The sequence below is a fragment of the Tachysurus fulvidraco genome, chromosome 12, assembly GCF_022655615.1.
Source record: "Tachysurus fulvidraco isolate hzauxx_2018 chromosome 12, HZAU_PFXX_2.0, whole genome shotgun sequence".
Taxonomy (NCBI): Eukaryota; Metazoa; Chordata; class Actinopteri; order Siluriformes; family Bagridae; genus Tachysurus; species Tachysurus fulvidraco.
The window spans coordinates 8424201-8439162 of record NC_062529.1 but is presented as its reverse complement, the minus strand read 5'-3'; the positions used below and the strand labels follow the sequence as shown (position 1 = coordinate 8439162).

Sequence of the window (14962 nt, the reverse complement as noted above, 5' to 3'; positions counted from 1 at the left end):
AAAGAACCAGTGAGTGAGTATGCAGGACGATGGAATCTGATGGTTTTTGACATTTAACATTACTGCTATTTTTTCCACTTATATATCCTTTTTATTCGTGATTAGATTTCACTTCTTGGTACATTTAAACTCAGTGCACCTTTACAAGCCTTAAACTTGCTTATAAAATATATGACATAATGTTCAGTGTTTTAAGAGATTTAAGCTGCTTATTAAACTGTAACATTCTAACACCTATAAGCGAATCTCTCCTTGTACATTTTGCAGAGATGGTGAACATGACAGAAGAACAAAATTGGATCACTCATCAACTCAGTTCAAATAGTATCCCCATATAAATATATGGATAATATTTCATGTGGAAATGGAAACAGAAATTTCCAGCATGAACGGACACCAAATATATTCACTAACCAGCAATCGTACCATCTAACAATTAATCTTCTTCTCTGCTGGAACATGTGGGTGGATGTTGAAAGAACTGTGGTGAGTTTCAAATTGCTGTCTCTCCCAGTGTCCCCACACCCCATTACTCATCTGAGAAGCTTAAACAGTGCAAAAACATTCTCTAACATTTGAGTAAGCATTTCTCACAAAGATTCAAGACAAAATCTAATTTTAATATCCATGAATCTACAGATTAAATGAGCATAAAATGTGTCGAACAGAAGAGAACGATAAAAAGGCTATGTACAAATGCAATACATGCTAAAGATATTTAGTGTGAAAAAATCACAAGGCTGAAATGTTCATTTGATTCTAAAGTTCTAATCTGTATGTGAATAGAAATGTTTGCCAGGTGTGTATAAAACACAGTAGAAATGCTTTTAGGATGTGAAGTTTTATGTAACAGTCTATCTACATGCAGTAGATGAATTGAAGTGAAGATCTGGCTCTCCTGTTGGATTCTTGAAGGAGCGTTACTGTAGCTTCCTAAATGGGAAGACCTTCAAAAGTAATGTTCAACCAAGAATCCAAGTGTTCCCCAGAAAAAAACACTTCAGGTTTGTATGCTTAATCTCTAATTTTTAAAATGTGTGGGCTTAATTGTGTAAGAAATAGAACATGACATTGGTTTACACTTTGCTTTGGGCTTCATCACACCAATCTGAGCCAAACCAGATTATTTTCCTGTAACTACAAAATGTTTTATTCCTCTTATACAACATCGTTTGCAAATGATTTCAATTATAAGTTCATCAATGAAAAAAAAAGCTTCTGAACCATTTATAGTTTAACATTATGCTACTTAGTTCCAGTATTACGTTCCGCAATAAATAAATAAATAAATGCTTCTTCTCCTTTTTTCTTCATACTAATCTTTTCCTTTATTATTCATTCATTCATTCATTTTCTACCGTTTATCCGAACTACTCGGGTCACGAGGAGCCTGTGCCTATTTCAGGTGTCATCGGGCATCGAGGCAGGATACACCCTGGACGGAGTGCCAACCCATCACAGGACACACACACTCTCAGTCACTCACACACTATGGACAATTTTCCAGAGATGGCAATCAACCTACCATGCATGTCTTTGGACCGGGGGAGGAAACCGGAGTACCCAGAGGAAACCCGCGAGGCACGGGAAGAACATGCAAACATCACACAGACAACGTGGAGGCGGGAATCGAACTCCCAACCCTGGAGGTGTGAAGCAAATGTGCTAACCACTAAGCCACCGCTCCCCCCTCTTATTATTATTATTATTATTATTATTATTATTATTATTATTGTTGTTGTTGTTGTTGTATGTTACAGCCACTAATAACATTCATTTCCTTTACCATATGTTTCTTTTTTGAAAGTTAACAAGACAAAAAAATAAATGCATAAATAAAAATTTTAATATTAATAAGACCTCATAAGGCCCAGAGTCATCTGTTCTAAAGATTTTCCTGTGGTGGAAACGTGTTGACAATTGCAAAGCGCTTGACACCACAGACTCCAATGAATGTTAATTAAATTACTTCCTGCAAAAATCTTCACCAATTTTCAATGAGTAAACTTCTTCATTTTAAAATGTTAAGTAATAACATAATAAATAAAAAATAGATTTCTTTTTAATCTGTCCGTTATTAGCCTTTGATTATGTAGTGCATCTGCCATACAAAGCATTACCATTTGCCATAAAATGATAATGTTTAAGTACAAATGCATTAATATAAAAATGTGATGTGAATGTGAATCACATCCGCACAACTGGCATAGCTGCTGCTACAGTAAATTCATTTAAAGTAACATCTTTAATTTAATTAAGATAATTAACATCTTCTGACCAATCAGATTTTAGAATTTTTCGAAATTGTGATATAATATACAGTGCCTTGCAAAAGTATTCATACCCACTGAACTTTTCAACATTTTGACATGTTACGACCACAAAGACATATTTATTTTATTGGGATTGTATGAAATAGACAATAGACGAAAGAAAGTGGCACATAATTGTGAAGTAGAATGAAAATGAAAATGATAAATGGTGTCCAATTTTTTTTTTTACAAATAAATATCTGAAAAGTTTTTTGTGCATTTGTATTCAGCCCCCTTCACTCTGATACCCCTAACTAAAATCCAGTGAAACCAACTGCCTTCAGAAGTCACCTAATTAGTAAACAGAGTACACATGTGTGTAATTTAATCTCAGTATAAATACAGCTGTTCTGTGAAGCCCTCAGAAGTGTGTTAAAGAACATTAGTAAACAAACAGCATCGTGTCATGAAGACCAAAGAACACACCAGACAGGTCAGGGATAAGGTTGTGGAGAAGTTTAAAGCCGGGTTAGGTTATACATTAATATCCCAAGCCTTGAACATCTCACAGAGCACTGTACAATCCATCATCCAGAGATGGAAAGAGAATGGCACAACTGCAAGCCTAACAAGACATGGCCGTCCACCTAAACTGACAGGCCGTGCAAGATGGATGGAGCCAAATACAGGGCAATCTTAGATAAAAACCTGTTAGAGTATGCAAAGGAATTGAGACTATGGTGGAGGTTCACCTTCCAGCAAGACAATGACCCTAAACATACAACCAGAGCTACAATGGAGTGGTTTAGATAAAAGCATATTCATGTGTTAGAATGGCCCAGTCAAAGTCCAGACCTAAATCCAATTGAGAATCTGTGACGAGACTTCAAAAATGCTGCTCACAGACGCTCGCCATCCAATCTGACTGAGCTTGAGCTACAGTAATTTGCAAAAAAAAATTTCACTCTCTAGATGTGCAAAGCTGGTAGAGACATACCCCCATAAGACTTGCAGCTGTAATTGCAGCAAAAGGTGGTTCTACAAAGTATTGACTCAGTGGGGCTGAATACAAATGCATACCACATGTTTCAGATATTTATTTGTAAAAAAAAAAATTTTGGACACCATTTATCATTTTCCTTCACAATTATGTGCCACTTTGTGTTGGTCCATCACATAAAATCCTAATAAAATACATTTTTGTTTGTGGTTGTAAGGTGTCAAAATGTGAAAAGGTTCTGTGGGTATGAATACTTTTGCAAGGCACTGTATAATACGGATGTAGAATAGAGATCCGAGCAATTGGAATCTGGTTAAAACACAACAGGACTTACGGTGCAGCTCAATGAAATTTGCTATTTCAACAAAACTGTTCTCTATTATATTCATGCCTTCATTTTAAGGTACTGTGTTCTCCTGTTCATGGTTTCAGGGAAGCCAAAGTCTGGAACAGAAACTGAATCATTCATTAAATTGAACAGTTTGCACAAGGCCTTCGTTTTTATTTTCTACCATAATCTTTAAAACTGGAAAATGTACATATTTAAGCTGTGGATACATGTTCTGGGTTTTAGCTGAAATAGTTTACCGTTCTGTTTCTTTATTATTAAGTATTGCCTTTAGAGGTTAAAGTTTCATTGTTGGCCTTCACACCACAGAAAAACGACTGCAACCACTGAAATCCACAACCACAAGCCTTCTGCTAACCTTCAGACAGTGTATGAAATCTGTCTTCCTACAGATTTCAGACTCGTGCGGTTTTGGACATGGTGAACTTTCATTAAGAAGCTTTGTGTAATAACTGAGAAAAGTCCTTGGAGTGTGAGCTTTGTCACTAAATGACTCCTGATGCTTGCATGCAATGTTTATTTTTTCACCCGGTCAGCCTTTTATGGCAAATTTACAGCAACCAAATGCTCCCGGGTAATTACACTTAACTGCATCACTGAACGTTTTCATGACAGGGTAAATACGTCTCATCACAATGTATACTTTCAGCACCAGTAATTAAGCAGTGGATGATGCTACTGAATTTATTGATGGTTTAATTCATTCTGTCAGGTTTATGGTCACAAATTTCTCCTTTCTGGGTGAGAGACAATCTGACCATGGAAGACAAATCATGAGTCAATAAACTGACAAAATAAAGTCCGAACAACGGCAGGCTACTGTAGATTAGGTTTTCTCACAGAAGCATACTGTACACATTTGCGTTTATTCCTTTAAATTCTTGTAAAGACCTTCAGGTTGAAAATTGCTGAAAATTAGCACTCTGTGATGTGGTGAATGAGGTCGTTCAAACCTGAGACCAGAGCAAGTGCTGAGACTGACATCCGAGTCGGTGTGTCCTTCAACTTCACCGTGATAATAGCAGTTCACCTGAGAAAACACACACACGTACACAATAAAAATGTAATCATTGTAATTCACAGTCAAAAAACCCTCAGCTAAGTGCTGATAATGATTAACTAGTTTGTGTAAGCATCTTTTATAAATCCAGACATTACTGAAAATAAAAACACTGTGTAGAATGAACATAGGAAATGTGGCAAAATCATGATACATGAAACTTGTTCAAATCTTGTAAATCAAGCAAATTTCACAAGTAATTTAGACACTGCTGATTACTGTTGTAGATCTTGCTTCTGTGATCTCGTTACACTGATGTGGGAGAGAAGGCCAGTGTACATCTCTGACTGCCTGAAGCCTAGCTGCTACCCTAACAAGCCGCTATCGCTGAATGCTAATCATGTGTGGCTAACACATCTGAAAGAAAATTATGTAAGCAGTGAAGTGTGTCATGTCCCATATATATATATATATATATATATATATATATATATATATATATATATATATATATATATATATATATAGAGAGAGAGAGAGAGAGAGAGAGAGAGAGAGAGGGAGAGAGAGAGAGAGAGAGAGAGAGAGAGAGAGAGAGAGAGAGAGAGAGGGAGAGAGAGACAGAGACAGAGAGACAATTAAAATGAAAAAGATCACATGCACAAGAAGTGGTAGCTCTTTGGTTAAGACATTGGCCTACTGACTGGAAGGTTCACAGTTTAAATCTGAGGACCAAAAAAGCTGGGCCCTTGAGCAAGGCCCTAACCCTCAACTCTTCCTTTGTCTAAAATGAGATAAATGTAAGTTGCTCTGGATAAGCCATAAAGTAAATAAAGACTGTTCTGCTTTGTTCTTCTATTATCATGCTGAGATCACGTGTAATAACATCTTCTACAATTACAATCTTCTATATTCAGACCTCAGGGCTAAAAAGGTACTGAATAGAGATTGTGCCACTGTCTAACATTCTGTTGCAACCACAAAATCTTCTCTAATGTCCCGTGCAATGAAAATATAAATACTATTGGACACCATTTATCTGCAATATTAAATGTACAATTATGAATTTTTGAAATAAATAACTATTCATTCATTCATTCATTTTCTACCGCTTATCCGAACTTCTCAGGTCACAGGGAGCCTGTGCCGATCTCAGGTGTCATCGGGCATCGAGGCAGGATACACCCTGGACGGAGTGCCAACCCATCGCAGGGCACACACACACTCTCATTCACTCACACACTCACACACTACGGACAATTTTCCAGAGATGCCAATCAACCTACCATGCATGTCTTTGGACCGGGGGAGGTAACCGGAGTACCCGGAGGCACGGGATGAAGATGCAAACTCCACACACACAAGGCGGAGGCGGGAGTCGAACCCCCAACCCTGGAGGTGTGAAGCAAACGTGCTAACCACTAAGCCACCGTGCCCCCCTTAAATAACTATTGCTTATACATATTTATTCTAAGTAAACGCTTCAGTGTGTTTTATCCTCTCTAAGCTTTAGGCATGTTGTGCGGTTGCCACTAAATGTTTGTGGTGAACACTTCCAATTTAGCATGTGAAAAACTGAAGAAATAAAATGAGCAAGCATTTGTCTGAAGATAGCAAATCGCCATGATCCTGTCTTTTTATCACATTAGTTTATACTAAAACTAAAAACTTTAAAAATATTGCAACCTTAAGGGCATGAACCATGAGCATGTATGTTTATTAATGTGCTGTGCAGAGAAAATAGGCCCAATGAAATTAATAAAATACCAAAAGAATGAATAATGATAACTTTTCTGCATATGTATCATAGCTGATTATGAAGACTCATAATTTATATTATTATCTCAGTCTGCTAATACTGTATATTCAGTCTTATCCTAACTCTGTGAATTCTATCTATCTATCTATCTATCTATCTATCTATCTATCTATCTATCTATCTATCTATCTATCTATCTATCTATCTATCTATCTGTCTGTCTGTCTGTCTGTCTGTCTGTCTGTCTGTCTGTCTGTCTGTCTGTCTGTCTGTCTGTCTGCCTACCAGGGCTTGACCACACTAATGTTCTTATAGCTGAATGAGCACAAATTTCTCACAACCACACAACCACAAAATATTTCCCAGAAGAATAACGATTAGAATGTTTGCTGGTGTGCATGGTCTTAATGAATGGTGTGCATGGCATCTGAAGCACTGTGGAATTTAATGCGGCAGATTCCTTAAGAAGCATGAAGATTTTCTGCTGCACAGGTTTACAGAGAAAACAAAATCTCACAATTATGGCATAAACCCAGACCCTGACCAACACACAGATACTAAAATCAGTCATACCCAGGACTGAATATATCTGTGGGTGACTCAACTAATAACAGCCTAGCGTACTAATACCACAGGCCAATAGCTGGGGCATGCAATAACAAACCAATTCTCTTTTTTTCATCATGTTCTTATATCCAGATATACTTTTTGAGCATTGGTCCAATACAAATCAATAGCACTAACATAATTAATACTTAGGATAAAAAAGCACTTAGATTTTTTTTTATATTTGAAATAAATGTCATGTCTGAATCAGAAATCCATCTTTAACCTCCTACGACCTGGTGTCCACATACAGTACGTGGACACCACTGCATCTAAAATGCAAGGCCAAATAAAAGCCCGGGTCTTAGGAGGTTAAGGATCTTCAAAATAAAGATATTTAAAGTTTTAGCTTATTCGTTCTTATGCTCACTGCACTAAAAAATGCATTAGGTTTCTAGTTACATACAGTACAGTACATTTCTTTACATAAAGGGATGATCTTATTTTGTGGCTTTCTGCTATTTTTGTCTGTCCTCAGCTTGCTGGTATTTTAATTATATCTCACCAAAATGCCTGCTGTGAGTGTTTTGTGGACAAAAAGGCCATGCATATTTGGTATTTGATAAGAAAATGCAGATGGTGCATTTGACAGAAGAAGGAAGTTGACAAGCAATGTTTTGTCATGCTTGTCAACTGTCGCTTTATGTGCCATTATAATTACGTAACTCTGTAACATCCAGCTGACCTAAACGAGGCCTGACAAATGTGTCGACACAGGTGAAGACGGGCATCTATCAGGGAGTGCTGGGGCACCGATTCACAGCAGTGATTGGCAAGCAGAGTTAAAAGTATTTTCATCAAGTCCTTTGATCTGAAACTATTTTAGCAAAAAGAAACAATGGTCAAATAGCTTTTGGAGCTTTTCTAAATGGAACTGTCAATCAACTTACCCCTCTTTATTAACCTCTGTTTTTGTACAATCAGAGAACAATATTAAATTCTTTGCCCAAGCATTCAAAGTCTACAAAATGTAAAACCCTACATAAATGAGTAGTTTTCCATTTCTCTAAAACACTTGCGTCATACCATCGTATTCCTATATATCTACAAAAAAACTGCCTGCCCGATGTGCATGATGCCTTCTCACCTTGTGATTATACTAAATAATTCACCTTCCAAAGAAATATACATATGTATAGGTATATATTTACTTGTAATTGCAAATATGACTGTGAAGACCCTTACCATAGAGTTTTGAGTGACTGCTCGTCCATTCTCTCTGTAGTGTGTTTCACTGTAATTGCTGCTAAAGAGTCCCCTGCGAAAGAGCACAAAAACATTATAGATGTAACAGTAAAAAATGTAGAAAACATAAAATCATGACTGTAATATTATGTGGCTGAGAAAACCCATTTGAAAAACTGACTTCAGGACCATAATACCATGTTTGTGTTTGGGTGTGTCTCAAATTAGACTCAAAATATAGCCTATCTACTCTACGTGCCATTGTAGATCCTGGTGGGGTGAAGCTTTGTGGACATGGGGAGGAATTGGGAGTAGGACTCAAAGAGTAAAAAAAAAAATATATTCAACTGACCTAAAACAAAGCTCACTGTCATGACTGATGTCATTAAATACTCAGTGCAAAAATAAAACATGCATGTATACCATTTTATAAATATACAGTGCCTCGTGTAAATAAAACAAATGATAATATATAGAATTTTTAATTATATGCACAATGCCTTGAATTGTAAAGAAAAGTGCATGTATATCACTTTACAAATATATGACGTGACGTGACATGACATGTATGGTGACCCACACTCAGAATTCGTTCTCTGCATTTAACCCATCCAAAGTGCACACACACAGCAGTGAACACACACACACACACCGTGAACACACACCCAGAGCACTGGGCAGCCATTTATGCTGCGGCGCCCGAGGAGCACCACCCTGATCTTGGGGATACCGGCTAGTGAGATTGTGAACTACTGTACATGGACAAAAAGCACAATTAAGTAACCAGGAAGTCTAGCTTTAACGTGAAGTCTGTTTTTTTTAAGTTACAAAGAGTTCTCTGAGACTTGAGTGGAAAACAATTCCTATCAATTGCAGTCCAAAGATATTTTCATGGTCTCCAACTGGTGCCATCTACTGCTTCATACTGTATGAATCTCTAGCCTGTCCCAATGCATTTTCTTTTTCAATTAGTGCTATTTAACACACCGATTTGCTTCAAAAATATTAGCCGTTATTATTCTTCCATACCATCCTCAGCAGCAGAGAGTGGCCTTTAAGTGATGAGAACTTACTCAGTGACAACATTAGTACTTCACTGCAAAGTTGTTATTGAAAATCACAGTTCTGAGATGTCGATGGTAAGACGTAATTAGCTTTTTACAGCATAGTGGTTCAATTTTGGTTGAGTCCTTTTGGCAAATTATGTCCAATTTTACAAGGTTATCAGGGTCCCTCTAATGGACTTGAAATTTCATAAACTGTCAATGGGATTCTGAATACGTGATTGGAAAATCAGTCTTCATAAGTTATTTTGGATATATGTTTGGAATTTTCTTGAAATGATCATCCTCGTCCCAGATTCGGTTTCTTGTCTGCTACTGTAATAAATTCTCCTGTAACATGTCCCAATACAGTACATCGCTCCGTTCATGATTCCTTCTATACGTCAGCCCTATAACATGATCATACCTAGAACCCTTCGTTCTTCAGATATGAGAGAATAATAAATTGCCAAAATAATAATCAATTATTAAATAATTAAATAATATCAATTAATAAATTATTAATTATTGCCAAAGAGTTCTAGTTTTGTTTCATGCGACTAGAGTATATTGTTCTAAAATATATATATATATATATATATATATATATATATATATATATATATATATATATATATATATATATATATATATATTCAAATTTTCTAAATGCTTTAACAAGAAAGAAGAATCTCCATTGTTTTTTGGCAGAGAAGTTTTGTGTGGACTGTAGGAACAAAAGAATTGCTGTAAAGTTCATTGCTTACTGTTCCCCGTGTGAGTGATTTCATGCTACTTTCTGAGTGATGGCTGTCTCTCGTTTACCTTCCTCATCACTAGTTTCAGAGAATGATTAATTATGCTTTCACAAACTTACTACTAGCATATTTGTCATACTAATTTTACTGAAAGGGAATTATCAAGGCACTAACTGCTGTGTGAAATGTCATTTCATAACACTTGATATTCCAACAAATCTGTTTTTTGTTAAAATCTAAAAAGAATTTAGAAATTTTGGTTATGCTCATACTTAGAAGTTGCTTAAAATGACCTGGTTAGACTATTTTACTTGATTTTATACAGTTATTAAAAGGAAATTATTTATAATCCGGCATCACACAGATGATGATTGGTTCAACTTGTACCCATTGGTTATTCTCAAGAAAACTTTGCTGTCCTTTCATTGATTCTATACATGTTGTACACCATAGAATGTTGATGGCCAGAAGATTTGAGTCCAGACTGATGAACTTTACTAAAATGAAGATAAAAGTGAAGGTGAAGGCTTCTAAAATCTAGGGATTCCAATCAAAATACTGGAACACTGATGTCACTAAAAAAGATTGAAACCATACATTTACCTGTGGATCGGTAAAGTTAATAAAGCAATACAAATATTAAATTATTTTAATTAATTAAAATGCAACTAGATTAGAATTTAAAAAATGTTGAGCGCTGCTGTAGTGCTACATACTCACTGCTGGTGATGTACCTCTGCCCTAAAGTTTAATTACTTTGGATTGCATTATCAAGTAACTAAACTATTTTAGTTTAGTAAGTTTTTAGTTTTTAGTTTTTTTAGTTTTTATAAGTAAAGCACCACACACACACACACACACACACACACACACACACACACACACACACACACACACACACACACACACACACACACAAACACAAATACAGACAGTCCCAGTAGGGCCACCTGTTAAAACTGCTCAGGTGATTACATTATGATTTCATCATATTCATCAGCATTACCAAACATAAAAGCTTTATTCATATTCTCCAGCGCTTAACTGAGTTGCTGTTACCTCCGATGCACACACACACGTTCACACACACAGAGATGTTTGGCTTAGATTTAGCTGTAGGCATAACATTAACTGCATTAATAATTATGTCACTGGAAGATCCTCATAAGGCAAATTTCTCTGAGTTACTTACATGCCGCTTATTTATTCCTGTGCTCATGAAACAAACTTTGTCCCAATTTTTGTCATTCTGTCCAAATAATACTGCAGTAAAAGTGTCCTATATAATGGAAACTTTGTAGATCTTGGCCTATATACTGTACAGTGCACAGCCATAAAAAGTAGCATCATGAATTTTAAATTGTCGTTACAGCTGCAGACACAAGCTGTTTGCAGAACTGCACAGTGTTTGTTTTTCTTCAGATACAATTCATAGACGTTTCAGTGATGTAACTACACACCTTGACGACTTGGTCACTTCAGAGTCACTAACAGACTAAGATTCAACATTCTGAACCTTATTGGCTTTTGCAAAAAAAAAACAACAAATGATATATAACTCATATGATATGTAGTTATGTTTAATCGTGACACACTTCACTGTGGTGCTAAGAATCTCCATGCTGTAATTGTAATGAATGATACCTGTTCACAATCCCTTCACCTGCTGCCCTGTATCTCTCCATAACTTATTACATTACATTAGCTATAGGTTTTTGACTAGACCTTATGGTCACAAGCAACCAAAACACAGGCAAGGTCAAGGATAAGGAGTCTTTTACTTGCCTGGTGAGCAAGTTGATGGATTCATGATTTGTCTACCCTTGAACTGCCATTTGTTTGTACTTTCTGTACATATTGCGATGGAAAAAAATAAGATGTTTTATTTTTGCACTGAGGCATTCATCATGTCCTAACAGTAGACATGTATTTCTGTAATGACAGATAGTAGAGAAACATAGCTAGACACACCAAGCAAATGGTAATTAAGTTCAAACACATAAAAGGATTCCTGTAAATATGTTATTGTATTCTTACAGCAAAGCCACATTTTCATCTAGCACTTGGATAACTACTGTACACCGGCTCATTTCCCATGTTTAAGCGAACTCCTCCTTCTGTGATCATTCACAGGGTAGAGAGAATGATCTTCAGTTTCATTTCATTAGGCTTCCGTAATGAAATCTCAAGTGGTCTGAGGCCCGTTCTCCTCCATTAGATGGGGCCGGTGAAGGAGGAGCAGCATGTTGTTTTGGGGACTCTTCAAAAGCACTTCCTAAAAGGCTCTGATGTGCTCCGAGAGCAGCTGCTGTGACACAGCTCCCAAATCCAAAATCCCAAACTGCTTGACTCCTCTCAACATAAACACAGAGTGAGATGGAAATGAAGGAATAACTATGGCAGGATTTGACTTATATTTAAATGACACATTTAAATATAAGTCAAGGATAACACAAGTAAAACACAACATGCAGTTTAAATTACGGTTTTTATTATTAAGGGAAAACAAAATCCAAACCCACATGGCCCTGTGTGAAAGTGTTTGCCCCCCTTGTTAAAACATAACTGTGGTTTATCACACCTGAGTTCAATTTCTCTAGCCACACCCAGGCCTGATTAATGCTACACCAGTTTGCGATCAAGAAATCACTTACTGTAAATAAGACCTGACTGACAAAGTGAAGTAGACCAAAAGATCCTCAAAAGCTACATGCTGAGATTCAAAGAAATTCAGGAACAAATGAAAAAGAAAGTATTTGAAAGTATCTATCAATCTGGAAAAAGTTATAAAGTCATTACTAAAGCTTTTGGACTCCAGCAAACCACAGTGAGAGCCATTATTTACAAATGGTGAAAACATGGAACAGTGGCTTCCTAGGAGTGGCCGGCAAACCAAAATTACCCCAAGAGCTCAGCAACGACTCGTACAAGATGTCACAAACGACCCCACAACAACATCCAAAGAACTGCAGGGCTCAGTTAAGGTCAGTGTTCATGACTCCACCATAAGAAAGAGACTGAACTAAAATGGCCTGCATGGCAGAGTTCCAAGACGAAAACCGCTGCTGAGCAAAAAGAACATAAAGGCTCGTCTTAGATTTGCCAGAAAACGTCTTGATGATCCCCAAGACTTTTGGGAAAATATTCTGTAGACTGATGAGACAAAAGTTTGGAAGGTGTGTGTCTCATTACATGTGGCATAAAAGTAACACTGCATTTTAGAAAAAGAACATCATACCAACAGTAAAATATGGTAGTGATAATGTGATGGTCTGGGGCTGTTTTGCTGCTTCAGGACCTGAAGACTTGCTGTGATAAATGGAACCATGAATTCTGCTGTCTACCAAAGAGTCCTGAAGGACAAGGTTCAGACATCTGTTTGTGACCTCAAGCTGAAGTGAACTTGGGTTCTGCAGCAGGACAATGATCCAAAATGCACCAGCAAGTCCACCTCTAAATGGCTGAAGAAAAACAAAATGATGACTTTCGAGTGGCCTAGTAAAAGTCCTGACCTGAATCCTATTGAGATGCTGTGGCATGACCTTAAAAAGGCAGTTCATAACCTCCAATGTGGCTGAATTACAACAATTCTGCAAAGATGAGTGGACCAAAATTCCTCCACAGCGCTGTAACAGACTCATTGCAAGTAATCGCAAAAGCTTGATTGCAGTCCTTGCTGCTAAGGGTGGCCCAACCAGTTATTACTGTATTTTCTGGACTATAAGCCGAAACCTTTTTCTCATGCTTTGAACCTTGTGGCTTAAACGATGACGCAGCTAATATATGGATTTTTCTTTTTTTTTCTTCAAAAAAACACATTCTGTGACGTGCTCAGTTTTTTGGCGGCATGAAGCTTTCATTAGACCACTGAAATTGCCGAACGCGTTAAAGGTAGAGTCTCCAATGTTTGAGAAATGCTTCAGAAAACTGAGTCGGTGTCACGAACGTGGGACAAAACGGACAAGATGCAGGATAGCCAAATAAATGGGGTTTAATAACAAAAGGACACGGACTAGAGACAGGACAACAGGACAAAACGGCACAGTTAAATAGACAATGATAATGACAATGGGAAACACGTGACAAGGAACATAAACAAAATGCACATGGCCAAAGTCCGGGCTGAGTCCTAACAGTCGGGGCCACAAACTAAAAATCAACACAAAAATCAAAACAAACGTGTAGCCAATGAGCAGAAAGGGGCCGGTCTTGTCAATATGCGGCGGAGAGAGTATTCAGTACGCATGTGTGACATTAGTAGGAAGCGGTTTTAGCATTGACAAGGAGGATAAAAACAAAGAAAGAATCCGAAGAAAGGCTTACGATAAGGCAAGAAGTAGAACTGCCTCTCTACATTACTATGATAGAGAAGAGGTGTTCTTTGTGTAGTAACAGCGTTTAGCTCAGGAGTTATTGACTCGGGAAACTCCAACCTGTGAATATGCGGCCAACTTCCTGCTCCTTCAGTTCTCTCCAGCGCTGGAAAGCTGATCCTACATTAACACGGGTCCTACTTCTTGCCTTATAGGAGGAAGATAGTGACCAATGACTTTCTTGGTAGGCTGTTTACTGGTAGGCTGTTTACTGCAAATTTTTTTTTTTTTTTTTGGTACAAGCCGTGTTTCGTTAAAGCCTGTGTAAAGTTAATTTGTTACAATGTACCTGCAGGCACCTGCGGCTTATAGATATGTGCAGCTTATTCATGTTCAAAATAATATTTTTTTTAAAATTCGGTGGGTGATGCTTATATTCAGGTGCGCTCAATAGTCCGGAAATTACGGTAAGTTTGGTGGCAAGCACTTTTTTACACACGGACATGTGGGTTTGGATTTTGGGTTTTCCCTTAACATTAAAAACCATCATTTAAAAACTGCATGATGTGTTTACTTGGGTTATCCTTAACTAATATTTCAATTTGTTTGATAATCTGAAACATTAAAGTGTGACAAACATGCAAAAAAAAAAAGAAAGATCAGGAAGGGGGCAAACACTTTTTCACACCACTGTTTG

General features: G+C 37.1%; 1 protein-coding gene across 2 annotated transcripts in view; it reads right to left on the bottom strand.

Moving 5' to 3' along the window:
* Nucleotides 1-14962, bottom strand: part of adam12b (ADAM metallopeptidase domain 12b) — a 114307-nt gene that overhangs the window by 51830 nt on the left and 47515 nt on the right. For both annotated transcript variants that reach the window (XM_027172714.2, XM_047821818.1), the window contains exons 4-5: nt 8152-8224; nt 4555-4631 (exon numbers count right to left, since the gene is read on the bottom strand). In XM_027172714.2, coding sequence (XP_027028515.1) covers nt 4555-4631; nt 8152-8224 — 150 coding nt within the window. The remainder of the gene's footprint in view (nt 1-4554; nt 4632-8151; nt 8225-14962) is intronic.